Below are 16925 nucleotides of genomic sequence, written 5' to 3'. Positions count from 1 at the left end.
TGTGTAAGTATTTCTTGTGTAAGTATTTCTTGTGTAAGTATTTCTTGTGTAAGTATTTCTTGTGTAAGTATTTCTAGCTATCAGTAACCCAAAAGGCGACCGCCTGTTTCTCCCAATCGAGCGAAGCAACGTTCGGTTGTCACGGCACGACGGCGGGAACGCGTCGCAGCACGCCGTGATCGAGGATGCAGTTCGCCGTCTTCAAACCGTCCCGTGCCCCGCTACCCCGCCATCCAACAACATCCTGCCCTGCCTGTCGATCATGCCGTCAGTGGCGCGGCGGTCCCTGGAAAACCTTGGAACTGGGCCCAACAGCGACCTATCAGAGAGCCCAAAATGCGCGACTAAATTTACTTCGCACGGTATACGGACGTACTCGGTTCCATTAGCTCCATGGAGGGGCACGGCAGCGGGGCACTTCGATGTTGGTTTCGCATCCCTCTCCTTCACAGGCACGGCCAAAGGAAGGTTTCAAAGGGGACCTGAAGTGGTAAGCGCGCTATTTATTTGCCCGATCACAACTCCCAAAGTCAATTGGGGCACCTCCTCTATCTTTTTTTTGCCATATTTGCACCTCGCGAGCTCAACGGGTGGACGATCGCAGACCAATTCCAAGCCCTCTCTGTCTCTATCTCGAGTGAACGATAATACACCAATCGTCACCATGTCCAAGGTACGTAATAAAAACAGTGCCACATCCCCTGCCTCCAGCTCGCTGACACCTTTTCTTTCTTTCTTTCTTTCTTTTTTTTTTTTTTTTTTTTGCCTTCAGATTAACACCATCTTGCTCGATTGCGACAACACCCTCGTGCTGTCCGAAGAGCTCGCCTTCGAGGGCTGCGCCGAACTGATCAACGAGATCGCCGCCGCCAAGAATGTGCCCCTCGACAAGCCCTTCACGGGCGAGTCGCTCATCGTCGAGTTCGTCGGCCAGAACTTCCGCGGCATGCTGGTGTCGCTGCAGAAGCGCTACGGCTTCCCCCTGACCGACGCCGAGCTCGAGGACTACGTGCGCCGCGAAGAGGACGTCGTCATCGCCAAGCTCAAGGAGAAGCTCGTGTCGTGCCCGGGCGTCGACGACGTGCTCGCCAAGCTGGCCGCCTCGGGCGAGTACAAGCTCGCCGTCGTCAGCAGCTCCGCCCTCCGCCGCGTCCAGGCCAGCGTCGACAAGGTCGGCCAGTCCAAGTACTTTGGCGGCGACATCTTCTCGGCCGCCACGAGCCTGCCCAAGCCCACGAGCAAGCCCGACCCGGCCATCTACCTGCACGCGATGGAGAAGCTCGGCAAGAAGGCCGACGAGTGCGTCGCCGTCGAGGACAGCAAGAGCGGCACCCTCAGCGGCACCCGCGCCGGCATCAAGGTCATCGGCTACGTCGGGCCGTACAAGGAGGCAGAGAGGGAGAAGATGGTCAAGGTTCTGACCGAGGCCGGCGCCGTCATCATCATGCACGACTGGAGCGAGTTCGAGGACTGCCTGGCCAAGGTTCAGCGTGGCGAGGTCTAACGGGCGGGAACCCATGATTCATTCTCGGGCACTGGGTGGTTGGCAATCTCTGGCAGGCGTTGGGTTTTGTTTGTTGTTGCATGATAGACATAGCGAAGAGTTGGGTACCCTGTTCTTTTTTTGTTGGTCTTCCTGATCTTGTCGGGCACCTTGAATTTTTTTTTATCTACTTCCGCCAATCCATCAGGAAACTGTTTACACTCTGCAGTGTTGCCCTGTTGGGGTTGGCCTCCGGGAATGCGGTGACGATGTGCCCCAGCCTCACCCGGATGCCGGCCTTGTTGAACGACACCTCCGTGCCGTCGTCCTCCCGCACGTTCCCGGCGTCGTCGAAGCACCAGCAGTAGATCGCCAGAGCAACGCCCACCGACAAGTCTTTTCCGGTCTCGCAGAGCACCACCACTGCCTTCTTTTGGGGTGCATCCTTCCCAACCAGGTCCGGCTCCCTCAGGTACGCCAACACAAACTCGCAAACCTGCGCTAGCGCATCCCTCAACAGCCGGCTCGCCGCCCTGCTCTTCCCGATCCCCACCTCCAGACACCTCTTCCCCTTGACCCATCCTTCCCGCTCCGTCACCTTCGGGACGAGCCTCACTACGCAGGCCTCCTCCCCCACCTCGGCCCCTAACAACCCGACAAATAGACCCTTCCCCTTGACGACCTCCTTCAGTACGCCACCTCCCCCCCCTCTCCTCTCCCGGTCCTCCCTCGCAACCAACTCCCCAATCAAGTCCGGGAGTTCCCCCTCCCCGGCGGCAAGCAGATCCTCCTTCCAGCGCCAAAAGATCCCCGCCGTCAACCCGAGCGCCCAATTCTCCGTGTCATCCCCGGCGCCCTGGATGTAACCCCCGGCCTCGCCGGCCTCGGTGCCGGTGCCGACGACGCGCCTGGAAGCGGTGCAGCAGACGACCGGGTGGAAGCCCGCGAGGTCGCCGTCGCCGTCGCGGCGCCGGTGGGCCGCGCCGAGGGGCCCGTCGGCAAGGACCGACAGGTCGTCCTCCTGGGTGACCCAGAAGGGGCGGAGGGGCCGGCCGCCGAGCCGGGCGCGCAGGGGCGCGAGGTCGACCTGCAGGGAGAGGAAGGACGAGACGAAGCCGGGGAGCAGGGCGGCGATCTGGGAGGCCTCCGAGGCGGAGACCGCGTTGGGCGGCGTGTAGAGCTCGTGCGAGTCCGCCAGGGAGGGGAAGAGGGCGCGGTTGAGGACGGCGCACCAGGTGGGCACGGTCTTGCTGAGGGCGTCGGGCATACCTGGGCGTTGCCGTCAGCGAATAGGCCTGGTTTAAAGAAGAGGGGGCATTAATGGCGAGGGGTCAAGGATAGAAAACAATGGGAGGTCTTGGTTTTTTTTTTTTTTTGGGGGGGGGGGGGGGGGGAGAGGGAGGGGCGAGGGGCTGCTGCACGTTTGCCTCGGCGGGTAGAATCGACTATGATGATACTGCAGGGAACTGTCAGCTTATTGTCATTCAGAGTATTGTGTCGTGAAGGCTAACATGACGTCAATAAAGGAGCAAAGCAAAGCAAAGCAAAGCAAAGCAAAGCAAACCCACCCGTTATTCTCCCCAATCAACGGCAGCAAATGCAAGTTCAGCCTCCTCAGGCTGAACTTCCACTGCCCCGTATGGCCATCGGTGCTCTTAAAGTACGCGGACCCGGCCTTGCGCGCAGGGTCAGTATACCAACTGCCGCATCGCTCATTCGCAATCAACGGCAGTCTCAGCGCATCCGCGACCTGTTCGACAAAAGCGGCATCCTGGCTTATCGACCGTAACCGGTTCGTAATGGACAAGTTGGACCGCTTGAGATCGCCTAGGATGCGTGACAGGTTGTGGTGAACTGGCTCGGGGAAGATGACCTGATCCAGGGTTGGGGCAGGCATCTTGGCGGTTGGTCAAGGGGTTTCATACCGTATAAGGCTGGGTTGCGTTGTGAGTCTGAGAGCGTAGGCGATTCACCGAACCCCTCGTCGTCGGCAGATGCAAAAGTGGGGGTACATTGGTTGACCCAGGGAGCCCACAGCTGGGGAAGCCCGATTGACGCGCAGCCCTGGCCCGGCCCGGCGGTCGATGACAACCTTGCGCCATTCCCCATTTGGATCCTCGGCAGGGCAGCGCTCCGTATGGATAAGCTACACAGTACGGATTACATACACTACTTCGTACCTTGGGAAGCCAGAAGCAGCAAAAACCATCAGTGTCTGATATAAAACACTTTCAACTTCCGGAGCATGATTAGGGCCCTTTTCTGCCATGCCGTCTTGAATGGACGAAGCCAGTTCAATTTGATGCCAAGGGAGCCACGAAGCGCTACACCACGTTTGGAACTCATCCGACTGGCTGTTCGGGCTTGGTCTCGGTCGTAGAATAGGTTGCTAGGTTGCACTGGATTTCACCGTCGACCGACCTTGCAACCTATTGTGTTACGGGGCTCTTTAGCAGCGGCTCAGCCGTTTCTCAGCGACTGGAACTCGAGGGTGTTCTTTCAGAGTGAGCATGAAGCAGTCTTCCAAGGAGCTTGCCCGTCTTAGACGATCGAGTCACATTGTGCGATAGCCACGGCACAAGAAACAAGCTCCCTCGAATCTTCCGAAGGGGACCGGAGCGCGTCCACTTATGTATGTACATACAGTACATACGGAGTACAAGCAGCACAGCCCAATCACACTAACGACAAATAGGATGGCACGGTCGGGATGTTCTTAGGGCTTGGCGTTCGTCTCTGACCAGACCTCCATCAAAATTCTTCGTTCGCAAATCATGTAAAAACCGGGGAGGCTTCGCGCGGCGCCACCGGCGTTCTTGGGCGAACGGTCTCCCCCAGAGACGCGCCGGAAGCGTTGTGCACAGGCCACTGTAATGGAAGGCTTGGTTGGCTTTAACAAGAGTTCCACTGCCGCTCGTCAACGTGTCGATAGTAGTTGGACGAACTCGGCGCATCGTGTACTGTACTTTTTGTTAGACGTTGTTCCTTGTCGTGTGTCCCAAAGACCGTCCAGCCGCCGGCGCTGTACACTACGAGAGCTCACCGCCTCTCGCTTCGCCAAGGTCGACGCGGGGTTCGACAATGCCACCCCCATCTTGGATTTGTGGCGCAGTGCGTTTCCGGCTGCTGGGGATCGACTGTGACCGGCAAACGCCAAGTACCCCCGACTTGGCGTTTGCCGGTCACAGGAGACCATTGTGACAAAGAGCCACGCCTCCATTCTGCAGAACGTTTGCGAGTTTCAACAGTTTTTCCAGGTGTTTCGTTGAGCTCAAACCTAATGGTTAGGTCGGAGAGCTCGCAGCTTGCTGCCTGCCTGAGCCGCGAATCCCACCTCTTGCGTAGAACTGCGGGCAAGCCTCTTTGGGTGACAAGTTTCGAGTGTATTCTCTACGGTGGCATTTTGATGGATTATTCCAGCCAGACCTTCAGTTTTGTGTCTTCTTTACCAAAAAAGGGAAAGAGAAAAAAATGACAAAGAAAAAAAGCAATTCTAAACCATTGTTTCCTTAAACATCGTTAATACTGATCCCATTCTTACCCCTTTTCTCTTCTGCACTTTGTATTCCCAGCATCCAGACAACGAGCAAAAAAAAGGGTTCAACGTACTGTGGAGGAACTGCACTGCACGCACGCGTCAGGAAGTGAGACGGCGAAGCCGAGTGTGGAGCGCCAAGAGCGATTGGCAGGTAGGGCTGATTTCGTAACTGCTGCAGTCATTCAACCTCGGAAGCATGCAGGTGACTTCTCTTCCCGGATTCTAGCTAAACGCATGTACAGATTACAGAATAGCACGTACCTTAGTGGAGCGTGCTAGTAGTAGTTTGGTCGGGGACGGGACAGGCCAATGGCAATACTCATCAACAATGAGCGAGAGCACTCGTAGGGCTGAATGCCCCCAGAAAATCATTGGCCGGGCCGTGCGCCTCTTTGGACCCCGAGAACCGAGCCTCGGGACCAAGCCATCTTTGGCGTTTCTCTCGTGGACTTAGCACTCTGTACAGTAGATACACCTACGCAAACATGCGCACTGTCGGAAACAGCTTGTGATGGCGTTCCACCATGAGCCTGAAACGGACTTGCTGTTCCAGGTTACCCAGAAAAGCCGGGAACAAGCCTAAGCGAGATAGCGGCATGATGTGCAGGGCAGCAAGTAAACCACCAGCAACAGCCTTTGAGACGAAGATAGTCACCAGTGTAGCCAAAGTGTTGGTTGATGGCATTGGAGGCCCGAAGGAACGGAAGGTTGGATCGGGCGAGCGGGTAGCGGGTCCAGATCCAGGGATGCGCTTTACACTATGTACGAAATACGGATTACACTAAGCCCGCTGCATGACTCCATGCGCGCTTGTCTAGGAAGGTGCCTATGAGGACAGTGAGGCCGCTCAGGTGGAAATGACCCGCATGCTATCCTGATGAACGAGCACCGCCGCATTCCGCGACTTGCGACTTGCAACCTGACGAGAGAATCTTGGCAATCAACCGCCACACACTCACTCCCTTCCCCAAACCGCCCGTGGCCATATCGCGCGAAGCCACGAAAGCAGGAAACTTCCAGAGGTAACGTCGACTGTTGTGGCACGCTGTCCAAACCGAAGCACCCAAAGCACAAATGAGGTGGCCGAATGAGTCGAAGTCCGCGCGCTCCCCAAGGCTCTTCGCCGTAGCCCTTTGTGCGATTCAATCCCGTCGGCCACAACAAGAAAACAAAGCACTTAATTGGGAGGACGTGGAAGCTCCTTGCAGCTGTGAGGACCCTGAGCCCCTCGTTTTCTGAGACCTGCTTCCGAGCATTCAATCTCACCATCTCATCAAAATGATGGGACCCCTGCGATAAAAAGTTGGCGGAACCCTCGACCTCGAGTACACTTAGCGTAAAGAGTGGGGCACGGGCCGCGACAGGGGACCACTTGTCTCGCCGACGGAGACTTCATTAACCTCCCCTCTCCATCCGCTGCCAATCCGATCCAGGGCTGTTTGTCTGTCGCAGGCATTCCCTTGTGCGGAACCCTCAACTGCCTCGAACGATTTCCGAATTGCCTTGCGGACAGTGGCCAGTCGTCCGCTGCCGTCGCCGACGGCTCTTTACTCCAGTGTAAAAACACGAGTCCTCCGTGAACGATTTTCTTAGTTTCTCCAACTCAAGGCACGAGGCAACACCAGCTGTACATACAATTACCCTGCGGGCGATTGGCATTGTTCGGCGCAGCAAGGCGGTATTCTGTAGCATTGGTTTGTCCAGCACTCCAGCAACCGCGCTTAGCGCGAGCCATAGCGTCCTACACGCGCAGCCATGGCGTCGACCATGGATCCAGCACTACCCCCGACCCTCCCCGCCGACGCTTCTGGTGATGCACCCCGAAGGAAACGACGGTCTTCTAAGAAGGTGAAGTCGGGGTGTGCCTCTTGCAAGTTGCGTTCGACCCCGACCCGACCTGCTTCCCATCGCTGCAATGTAAGAATGGCACGTTGACCGGCTGCAGACAGCGGCGCATTAAGTGCGGCGAAGAGCGACCAGAATGCTACAATTGCAGGCGCAGCGGCCGAGTGTGCGCCGGCTACCCACCGCCGCCCCGGAGCGCGAGGCCATTCGAGGAAATCAAGATCGCCCCGAAACCGATTGCGGCCGATACGGCGAGTGCGCCACCACCCAACCACCGGCCAGTCCAACTGCCTCCCAGGCGGCTCACGAAGCCCTACCGACGTACCTCGCCTCCGATGACGCCCGGCGCCGCCGGCGCTCCGGTGATGCTGTATCGCCCGTCGGTAAGCCTACCATTCACCGACCAGGAGGGCCAGTACTTCCACCTGTTCCGTGAGCAAACGGCGAGCGAACTCTCTGGCTTCTTTGACTCGACCTTCTGGACCCGCAGCGTCCTGCAAGAGTGTCACTCGGCACCGGCGATACGCCATGCCGTTGTGGCGCTGGGCGCTTTATACAAGACGCTCGAGAAGTCGAACGAGTCACCACCGACTTCCCCCTATCCAGACAAGGACCCGGGGGATAACGCGATGCGGCACTGGGAGATGGCATTCAGGCAGTATTCCAACGCCTGCAATGCGTTGGTCAAGGCAGAGACCGCCGATTCGACCTCGAACAGGACGAGGTTGATGGCAAGCGTGCTGCTGGCATGCTTTGATTCCTTCGTCGGCGATCACAAGCAAGCCATCGTCCAGATCCAGACGGGGCTGGGGTTATTAGAACGGTTGCGAGCCCAGAGGAAATCGGCCTTTCTGTCTGCGTCCGACGAGCCGGTAGAGGAGGATCTCACCCAGATGTTCACCCGGCTCGCGATTCAGGCCAAGTCCTACGACATGGCCTTCCACTTCCCCCAGCCCTGGGTCGTGCGCCTGACGGCCAGCCAAGGGCAAGACCCCGGGTCCCCCGCATCGGACGCGTCATCGCCGATAGGCATCAGCCAGGACCCCATCCCGGACCGCTTCGCATCTGTCATGGAAGCGCGCCTGGCTTGGGATAGGCTCTGCGAGCGCATCTTCCGCTTCACCGAAACCATGTTCGCCCACGCCCAGAACGGCGTCATGGGCGTCCTGCCAGCGTCGCTGCGACAGTACGGCATCTCTTTCAAGAAGGATATCGAGGCCTGGTCGCATGCTTTTGAGCACATCCTCGCATCTAGGACCGCACCGGGCGTGAGCAGCCAGGAGAAGGCCGCCATCGCCGTGCTCAAGATGTTCCAGATCATGGGCAAGATCCTCTTCCTCATGACCTTCAGCGACAGCGAGATGCATTTCGACAACTTCACGCCCTACTTCAAGGCGATTGTCGAACTCGCACTGGAGGTGGTCGGTGATGAAGAGCGCAGAGCGGCCGCGAAGCGATGCCCAGATCCGGCATTCTGCCGTCACCAGAGCCGCTGCGCGCCTGATATCTTTGGCGGCCACGAGTATGCCGCGCGCCACATCAAGCCCAGCTTCAGCGCCGACCTGGGCATTGTCCCGCCGCTCTATGTCGTCGCCACCAAGTGCCGAGATCCGCACATACGTCGGCAAGCCATCCAACTGCTGCGGAGCAGCGCTCGCAGGGAGGGCATGTGGGACAGCGAGTTGACGGCTCGAATCGGCACCTGGATCGCCGAGGTTGAGGAAGAAGACGCCAGGTTGTTCGACAGTACCTACGGGAACACGATGCCCACGCCCGGTTCCAGCCCCGTGGAGACACACGCCCGGCCATATGCCGGCGGAGATAGCCCCCACTCCCAGTCGCGCTCGGAATTCGCTGACGGCCAGTGGGGGAGATCCGTCTCTCCCAGCGCCGCCTCGAGCCGCGCGTCCTTCTCCAGCACTCACTCCCTTCAGCAAAACCGAGCCAAGACGATACCAATACCCGAAGAAAAGCGCGTCATGGTGAGGGCAGTCGAGTTCGATCTGCGCGAGCGCTCGGCCGTCATACAGCTCGGCTCGAGAAACCTCAAAACCGGCACACCGGACTTGAAGACCAGGGTTACCAGAATTACGTGGTAGCATCTCGAGATGCTTTATTCTTCTTATTCTCTTTCTTTTTTTCTTCTTATTGATACTTATCCTCAGATGTCATTCGATTCTTCCCAAATACCCTCAGGACTGGTGGATAGCATCAGCCCCGGCTTGGCTTCAGCTGTCTTCCTGGACGGGTGCGAATTCGGCGTCTTCTTTTGTTGCTTCGATTCTGAGAACACCCCGATACATCCGAGGGGCTAACGAACAACCGGGGTTGAGTCTCGGTTGGATATCTTGACCGATCTTTTCTTCTTCTTAACTCCTTTTGGCCGCGGCCGCGCTGAAGGTTTTTTTTTTGGAGTCTGAAATGGGAGGCAGGGAGGACGAGGCTGGCAGTGATCCTACCCCTTCTTGAATGCACGGATCTGGAATCTGGACAAGATTGGAAAGGGAAAACGGCCACCAGAGGTGGCTTCTGCACTCTCGTTTGACTGGCGCTGGACATGGCTGATGCAGCTCCTAGGTTGCGTGCTTGAAAACGGCTGCGGCAGAGGGCAATCAAGGAAACAGTTGGGTTCTTTTCTTTTCTTTTCTTTTCTTTTCTTTCTGTTTTGAAAAGGAAAAAAACAATGGCCCGGAGCAATCCTTGAGTTGGACACTATTAGTGTATAATCGACGCAAACAGAACCGATCTAAAGATGGTATATTGAGCTCCACGCGATAAACAATTGAGACTGCGGTTCAGTTTGACTGCCAGTGGGTCAGATCTGGCTGACCCACCAACAGGGATACAAGCCAGGGTTCGACATGTATTTAGACAGCATCTCTAAGTGCCTCCGGCACTTGGAACAATAAATGGATCCGTGATTCTTCCCCAAGTTGACCGACGGAAGCCGGCGAAGATTTTGCTACGGACTAACATATGAGCAAGCAACTTGTCGCCCCCTCATTTACCCCGGGCTACGCTAATCACGGCGGTCCCACACCCGAAAAGAAAGCACAGTACCTCCGCCGCGGCCAGTCGTCTATCGCGGGCGGGTACTGTGATCTGTAATCCGTAGAGTACTAGCAAACAGCACGAAATGGGGTCGCGCTAAAAGGTACTCGCACGTCCAAACATCCACTTGAAAGATTTTGGTCCACTACCAAGTATTCATCTCGACGGAGGCCGTCTTCCAGAGGGGAGAAATTCGGCCACGGATTCCCGGATGCGGGAAGCCGCGCTGGAGTCGTTCAACTGCCGGCGGCACAGATGATTGCCGTCCGTCTCAATAATGACCTATCGGCAGTGTGCATTCTGCACAGTGCGCGCTGTTGAACAAATTCTCGAGCAGAGAGTCCCTGACATTGGGCAAGGCAACGTTCATGCTTCAACGCGCGAGATGGCTGGATAGCAACCGGGAAGCAAGAGGATGGAGGCTGCGTCACTTGTATGTATGTATGTACACTGTAATCTGTACATACAATACTAACCTTATAGCGACTTGCCGTAACAGCCGATGGGTGCAGCCGATTTGCAGCGCCCTGACCCACTTCTTATTACGTCACAGTCCGCGGGAAATGTTGGCCCGAGGCCTGGGGCCTGCTGGTTTAAGGATCCACTTTTCGGAACGTCATTTCTCTTGTTGGATGGATATGCTGATGTCACAGAGCTGCCCGAGCCCACTGTGGCACAGACTACATGCAGCTCCTGCCATTGAGTTGACAATGACATTAGATGTCACCCGCCTGAAGCTACTTGTGGTTCAAGCCCAAAAATCACGGGCTGCGACCAATCACATCCTCCTCGTAGCGCAAAGTACATTCACGGCCCGCTACTACATGCTGTAGTACAGGGGCTACACTTAAGACGATATTAAGACAGGACTTACCGTGTACGGATTGTAATTACCATCGCTGATAACTAACTATACAGCACCCTACTTGCTGTATTAGCCACCAGGATCCGCCTCTTGCGAGATGTGTGTGAGCACTGGAAAATATCTGTACCGCATTTTTGCCAGACAAGCCTTCCCTGACGTCACACATGCCTTGATGGTTGCCCTCCACCGGTCTTGGTTCTTGCTTGTTCAAACATCCCATCCCATGTTGCTATCACCTAGCACTCCGTAGTTCTAGTCGCAATTCTCGGCCCCTACCAAAGCAATCAGGGCCGAACGGGAGAATCCACTTCTATGACGTCGTCTCTACCCGCAAGCAACGCTTTGCAAGAATGCGAATCTGGCTTCTTGACCAGCAACTTCCCCAATGGCCATCCGTTGTCTATATAACCATCCTCTTTCTCCGGCGTTGAGCCATCTTTTCCATTCTCAGAAACAACATCAACTCAGCGATCACAAACAAACAACCATCACAACTCGACACGCAAACTCCTTTTTTTCCAACTACTACATCACAACAATCAATCATCATGGACACCATCAAGCAGGCCGGCAACTACGTCTCTGACAAGATCTCCAGCGCCACCCATGCTGCTTCCAAGGAGGCCAACAAGGACGTTGCCAAGAACAACGACGCCAGCATCGGCACTCGGTACGCTTTCTCCAAAAACCCTTCGTCAAGGCAATAATATGTGCGCTAACACAATCTACCCAACAGTGTCCAAGCGGCCGGCGATGCCGTCGCCGACAAGGTCAAGGAGCACAAGGACGACGCCTCGGCCGAGGCCAACAAGCAGGCCGCCACCCACTAAATCAACGCCTCTCGTCACGAGCGCCAACAACGAACTCTCCTCTGTTTTGTCACTCGGCTTTTGCTACATGACATGACATGACATGACATGAGAGGGACGACGGCTGTTACGAGGTTTTTCTCCTTTAATATTCCTTGGGGCTTTTTCCGGATTTAATAATCTTTTGGATGGAGCACTGGGAAGGAAGGAAGATCGCGATGATACAAACACAATACCTCCAATAACTGCCTTTCTTGGCTAGAAGACAATTACTCAATCACGCGTTGTCAAAACTGCTTCTCTAGGTGCCTTTGTTCCCGCCCGTGACTGTAATTGTGCCGCAAGTATTTGGGACTAGGAAATTGTTATCCCTTTGGACTTCGAGCCAAGTACCCCGGCCAAGCATCCTCCCATGACTGGTTGGCTCGAGCCAGAAAGCGATCATGTCGCGTAGCCGGAACTTCCCGAATTCACACCATAGAAGTTTGGCAGAGTTGGAGAGGGAGGGATGGAAAGGGGGGGGGGGGGGAAAGCCGCCCGAAGGCGGACGGATGGTCTGGAGTCAGGCCATGCGTAAATTGGTGCGGATTCTTTTCTTTGCTTTCTTTTCTCCTTTCTCATCTTGGTTCTGGCAGGACTATACTTTCAAGTATCCTTCCCCTCCGGTCGAGTAAAGGGTTCGTTACCCGGTAGTGAAGTGCGTCCATCTCTTATCACTTCGTGGTGGAGCCGACTAGCACGGTTTTTGCAGCCTTCAGTTGTTTTCTTTCCTTCGTCAGCGCTCCTTGATATGAACCCGCAACCCGAAAGTGATAGCAGGATGGTGTAACTCTCACCCTCCCCCCGGCCCCGGAATCCGTGGAAAATGGGCTCTCCGGTCGTGTTTGACACAGAGCCCTGCACCGGGACCGTTGCCGGGGGGAAAGCGGCGAATTGTGACTGGATGCAGGTCTCCGAACGGGTCTCCCCGTGCGACGAATCGTCGGAATCCAGGGTGAGGCCAGTTGCAGCCGCAAGGGGCCTTGAATGCCCCGTGCTCAAGGAGCGAATCGGCTGGCTTGGGTCGCGGGGTTGAGGCCAGGGTCTGGAAACCTTGGGATGCTGAACGTACCGTATAGTCACCGCAACGCTACGCGGCATTGCATGGGCATAACCCGTAATTTCCACGGCTTCTTCTGCGTTGCGCGTGAAGGAATTAAGAAATAGCATCGGAGCCCTAGGGACAAGTTGGGAGGCCGAGATCAGGTGGTGAATCAAAAATTGCATGCAGACCCCCAAAATGACTATGCTGCTATCGCAGTTGGCTAGGACAACGGATCCTTACTCTCGTACTGATGCTGCGTTCCGCGTATCGTGGGCGGACTTGCCGTGCGGGAAAAGCCGTTGGGTTGGATGTAAGGATGAGGTATGTACATACATAGTGTAATCGGTACATACACGCGGAAAGGTTGGGCAGTTTGATCAGCGGCAGCCCTGATCCCTGCCTACCATAGAGTACCCACCCAACCAAGCTCAGAAGCCAAGAACGGTTCCTGCAGCAAGCCGAAACGTGGGGCTGTCACAGGTCTGCCTCAACCGCACATTTACAGCTATGCTTTGGATCCTGCCCCGCCAATGCCCCGCGGGCTCATCGAGCCTGTGGGCCCCGACTCTCCGAGTGAGAGAAAAAAAAAAAAAACGCCTACCTGCACTACACAGCGCCGACCTGACACCGGATCAAGCCCTTTCCATCGGATCCCAGATATGGTCTTCTTGGTACCGCCGCTTCAAGACACGGGACTCCGGCCATTAGTAGGACTTCGAACTTTCCCGTCGCTAGCCCCGCACGGGCACAACCGTCCCGCACTTGCCAATCCCCCCGTTAATGACCGCATCGTTCTCTCCCGTTTTGGCCAGTGTGCCCGAGGCATGGCCAGTCGATACTGTGTTCGCCTGGCGAGTGCTGAAAGCAGCATCGACTCGAAATGGATCCAGCAGGGAAGGAGGGTTGGGGGAGGGGAAGGTGCGATTCACCTGGATGATGGAATCGACTCGGCTACTCCGTAATTCTTGAGCTATATCTCATAAATCCAATTTTCCCGAGGGTTCCGAAGGTCTTGGTTGGAACAAGACCCTAATCGCCGTACAGAATCTTCTCGCCTCTAGCCCCCAACTCTTGAAAGAACCCGATTTGGGACTGGACCGCGAGGCAAGATAACGACTGGAGGAGCGGCGCTGATTCGTGATGTTTGTCGGACCCTGCTCAGCCCGCTCTCTATCCCGCCCCTCGGCGCAAGTTACTCCCCCAACCCCCCCCCCCTCCTTCTCAGGACCCCTGCTGCTCTTCCCAAGACGGGGACGAGCACAGCAAGTCTTGGGTCGCTCAGGCACTGTTTCGGATGGCGTGGTTGGGTTCAAGGCGTGCGTCCACCCCTGCTGCTCTCGACCAAGGCGTGCCCTCCGAAGACGATGCCGTTACTGCGCCTTGCACCTGTTCTATCAGCTTGCAGTACTTACCCTCGCCGCTTTCCTCCCTCACCCATCAGACGACGACGTGCTCTACGGGATCGACGACGTGGTTTAGATGACTGAACGACAGCCAGAGGGCTAACACGGCTCCGTCGCCAACACCAGCCTCGCGGCTGCACGCCGAATCAGCCCCAGCCCAATGTCGCCGCCATATCCAACATTCCCAGGGGGCGTCGGGTGGTTGGAGTCGCGGGACGACAACAAGGAGTGGATGTTGCAGACCAGCAACTTCAACGGGTCCGGGACTGGCTTCAATCGAACCTCATTCGCCTCTCAGCAAATGTTCTTGAATGACTTGAGATTCTCCACCGCCAAATCCATCCGCACATCCACCATCATCCTAGCTTCCTTCAACATCATAGCCGCCTTCGCAACCACCCTGGGTATCTTGTGCGACTCGTACTTTAGGAAAAGGAGGGACGACACGAGCTTCAGGTTCTGGTAAGGCTCTCCATCCCAAACAACCATTCGCCTCACACACCTCCCCAGCATCTCGCTCACACAGATCAGGCGCAATGGCTTCACCTTCGTGCCCGAGGCCGACGTCTATCCGATGGTGCTATCCGTCGGCATTTTCATCCAAAGCTTTATCTTTGCCGGCGTCCAGTCTACCGGCCTCGACAGCTTCTTTGGCGTAGGTTGTACATGGATAGCTCAGCTCATGCTGCCTGGTAAGCTGACCCTGGTTTTTTTCTGCTTGGGCTGAGGAAGAGGAGGAGGAGGAGGAGGAAGAAGAATGCATGCTGACGCCGTGACAGCCGTTTTCATTGCCCCTTACACGCAGCTTGTCTTCGGGGTCGAAATCGCCATCAGGGCCCTCCGAAAGAAACCATTCGCCCCCAGGGGAAAGTACAACGTGTCAATCTGCCTCTCCACAGTCGGCATGCTCCTTCTCGCCAACTTTCTGATTGCCGACTTCGACCCCTCTCCCAATTTTTGCCTAAGCTCGCTCTTCTGGTTTGTCGCGCATTATTCGGTCCTCTGCTTCGGCCTCTTGGTCGCCATCACGAGCATTGTTCTGGGCTCGGCCCTGACACTGTTCGTTCGGCTGTACCGCAGCATCAAGATTGAGGTCACCGCCAGGGTTGCTGCCTCCCGAATGGTGTACTACCTCGCGCTCGCAGCCATTTCAGACGTAAGCTGGCCCCTTCTTTCCCGTTGCAGTTGTTTTCCCACTCGCTCACGGTTTTCAGTCGTTCATGATCCCCTTCTTTTTCGTTCAGGGGTTCAGAAATGACCGAAGACAATCCGGCAATGCCCTGGACCTGGCCATGATCGCTTCGGTCGCGGCCAATGTCTCGGGGCTCATGACTGGCGGCCTGTACTTCTTCCTCAAGTCTAGCACTATGTCGACCATTGGCCCCAGGGACAAGGTCGGGGAGTATGAGAACAGGAGAGCGAGGTACAAGATCACACGCCAATACTCAAACGATTCTGACAACAGCGACGACGATAACTATGACCGACACATAATGAACCCGGTGACCGGCCCGCGGAGCTTGCGCCGGGTAAAGCGTGAGGAGATCCTGATGGGCACCGAGAAACAAGAGGAGGCACTTGACAGCAGGGCTCCATTGCGGAGCCGCGGACAAACCCGAGATTCGGTCCGCTCCAACAAACTTGTTTCGGCCGTGGCATCAGTCCTGCTGCCCAAGGCGCCGGAACCCGCACGCATTTCCTCAACTTCTGCGGGAACCCACGCTCGCAAACGCCCCTATTCATTATTTCCGCGGGGCGCCGTCGCCTCCAAGGCATCAATGCTTCTGCCGGCTACGACATACTCGCCTGCCGACTCTCTTAAGCCACCTCCGTCGATGGCCAACCTGGCCGACATACGGCACAGGAGGGACTCATCGCTCGTGTCGTCCGCCACGGTCCAGATTGGACTGCGTCTTTCTTCCGTCGACGACATGCTTTCGCTAGCCCAAACCAAGCCTGCGGCCGATGACAGCGTGGTTCACACCCTCGATTGCCCCAACGTACCAGACAACCCAGGCATGAGGAGCCCCAAACGCGCTGGAACCATCGCTGTTCGGTCTGCTACCCGTCCTGCTCCTACCGCCTCTACCGCCCCTACCCAGCCTGCTGAGAAGACAGACAACAATGGGCAACGAGAACCGGTCCAGGATGCAAGGATCGGGAGACTGCCGGCCTTCCCGAAAACCGACAGCCAAGTTCCCAGCATCGAGGCTGCGAAAGAAAAGGGAGAGTTTACTCTGAGTCCCAAGATCTACAGTCCTAGCTCCCCAAACAAGGCTAAGCTACCAAGCCCTCAGGGCGTCGGATTTGGCGTGCCTCCAGGCTCAAAGCTCCCCGGCGGCAGGAGCAGAAGCAACAGCAACTCCCCCCCTCGGAGTCCGCCACGACGCCGGGACACAGGGAACACCACTTCACCACTGCCGACTGTCGCCAAGAGTGACTGGATATAGCCTTGGCCGGCGATGGGTGACAACAAACAGTGCCGGCACTTGTCTTCGCGCAAGAGTGCTTCGATTATTTCCTTGTGTTTTAAGAGAAGGGAAAGAGTCTGAGGATTCACCAGATTAGAGAGCGCCGCTTGGTACGGCCCCATGCGCGATGCACGATATATATACCCCAACAAAACACAACGACGCACGGATGCCAGGGGCATAGGCTGTGTGGCAGGTTTCCACACCTCATATTGCAAGGCGTTGTTGAGGAGTTCTTGGCTATCGATACTTCCTGTCTCCAGAAGACAGTCTTACTCTCCTTTTCTCCCTTCCTTCTCTATTTCTTTCTTCTTCTTTGCTTATATAGTTTGGTCAGATGATGATGATGGGAGGCACTTGTTCTTCTTAGTAATCA

General features: G+C 56.3%; 6 protein-coding genes across 6 annotated transcripts; 4 read left to right on the top strand and 2 right to left on the bottom strand.

Annotated features, from left to right (window-relative positions):
* The first annotated feature begins 440 nt into the window (after positions 1–440).
* Positions 441–1681, top strand: P884DRAFT_257282 (HAD-like domain-containing protein). Its single transcript, XM_069441137.1, has 2 exons — positions 441–673; positions 773–1681. Exons 1-2 carry the CDS (start codon positions 665–667, stop codon positions 1502–1504), a joined length of 741 nt encoding a protein of 246 aa, XP_069299308.1. The 5' UTR covers positions 441–664; the 3' UTR covers positions 1505–1681.
* Positions 1671–3483, bottom strand: P884DRAFT_239734 (tRNA A64-2'-O-ribosylphosphate transferase; the record flags this gene model as incomplete). Its single annotated transcript, XM_069440152.1, has 3 exons — positions 3052–3483; positions 2905–2939; positions 1671–2752 (listed from the first exon to the last, which is right to left on the bottom strand). Exons 1-3 carry the CDS (start codon positions 3378–3380, stop codon positions 1671–1673), a joined length of 1446 nt encoding a protein of 481 aa, XP_069299307.1. The 5' UTR covers positions 3381–3483.
* A 3293-nt stretch (positions 3484–6776) lies between these two features.
* Positions 6777–8965, top strand: P884DRAFT_195962 (uncharacterized protein; the record flags this gene model as incomplete). Its single annotated transcript, XM_069437945.1, has 2 exons — positions 6777–6895; positions 6967–8965. The coding sequence occupies 2 exons, from the start codon at positions 6777–6779 to the stop codon at positions 8963–8965; spliced, it is 2118 nt and encodes a 705-aa protein (XP_069299306.1).
* A 2016-nt stretch (positions 8966–10981) lies between these two features.
* Positions 10982–12081, top strand: P884DRAFT_257277 (glucose-repressible protein Grg1). Its single transcript, XM_069441136.1, has 2 exons — positions 10982–11452; positions 11519–12081. Exons 1-2 carry the CDS (start codon positions 11331–11333, stop codon positions 11610–11612), a joined length of 216 nt encoding a protein of 71 aa, XP_069299305.1. The 5' UTR covers positions 10982–11330; the 3' UTR covers positions 11613–12081.
* A 65-nt stretch (positions 12082–12146) lies between these two features.
* On the bottom strand, positions 12147–12961 carry P884DRAFT_113004 (uncharacterized protein). Its single transcript, XM_069437093.1, has one exon. It carries the CDS (start codon positions 12855–12857, stop codon positions 12237–12239), a length of 621 nt encoding a protein of 206 aa, XP_069299304.1. The 5' UTR covers positions 12858–12961; the 3' UTR covers positions 12147–12236.
* Positions 12962–14835: 1874 nt separating this feature from the next.
* P884DRAFT_276196 (uncharacterized protein) lies at positions 14836–16528 on the top strand (the record flags this gene model as incomplete). The annotated part of the gene is made up of 2 exons (XM_069442925.1): positions 14836–15234; positions 15293–16528. The coding sequence occupies 2 exons, from the start codon at positions 14836–14838 to the stop codon at positions 16526–16528; spliced, it is 1635 nt and encodes a 544-aa protein (XP_069299303.1).
* Positions 16529–16925: the final 397 nt, after the last annotated feature.

This window comes from Thermothelomyces heterothallicus, assembly GCF_042370625.1.
Source record: "Thermothelomyces heterothallicus CBS 202.75 unplaced genomic scaffold P884_scaffold_6, whole genome shotgun sequence".
NCBI lineage: Eukaryota > Fungi > Ascomycota > Sordariomycetes > Sordariales > Chaetomiaceae > Thermothelomyces > Thermothelomyces heterothallicus.
The sequence above is the reverse complement of the archived record's forward strand: the minus strand, read 5'-3'. Positions and strand labels throughout refer to the sequence as shown.

Excerpts from the sequence above, each read along its gene's own strand:
- P884DRAFT_257277 (XM_069441136.1), top strand. The coding sequence starts at position 11,331 with ATGGACACCATCAAGCAGGCCGGCAACTACGTCTCTGACAAGATCTCC. Across the intron at positions 11,453-11,518 it reads GACGCCAGCATCGGCACTCG|TGTCCAAGCGGCCGGCGATG; the intron begins GTACGCTTTCTC and ends TCTACCCAACAG.
- P884DRAFT_113004 (XM_069437093.1), bottom strand. The coding sequence starts at position 12,857 with ATGCAATTTTTGATTCACCACCTGATCTCGGCCTCCCAACTTGTCCCT.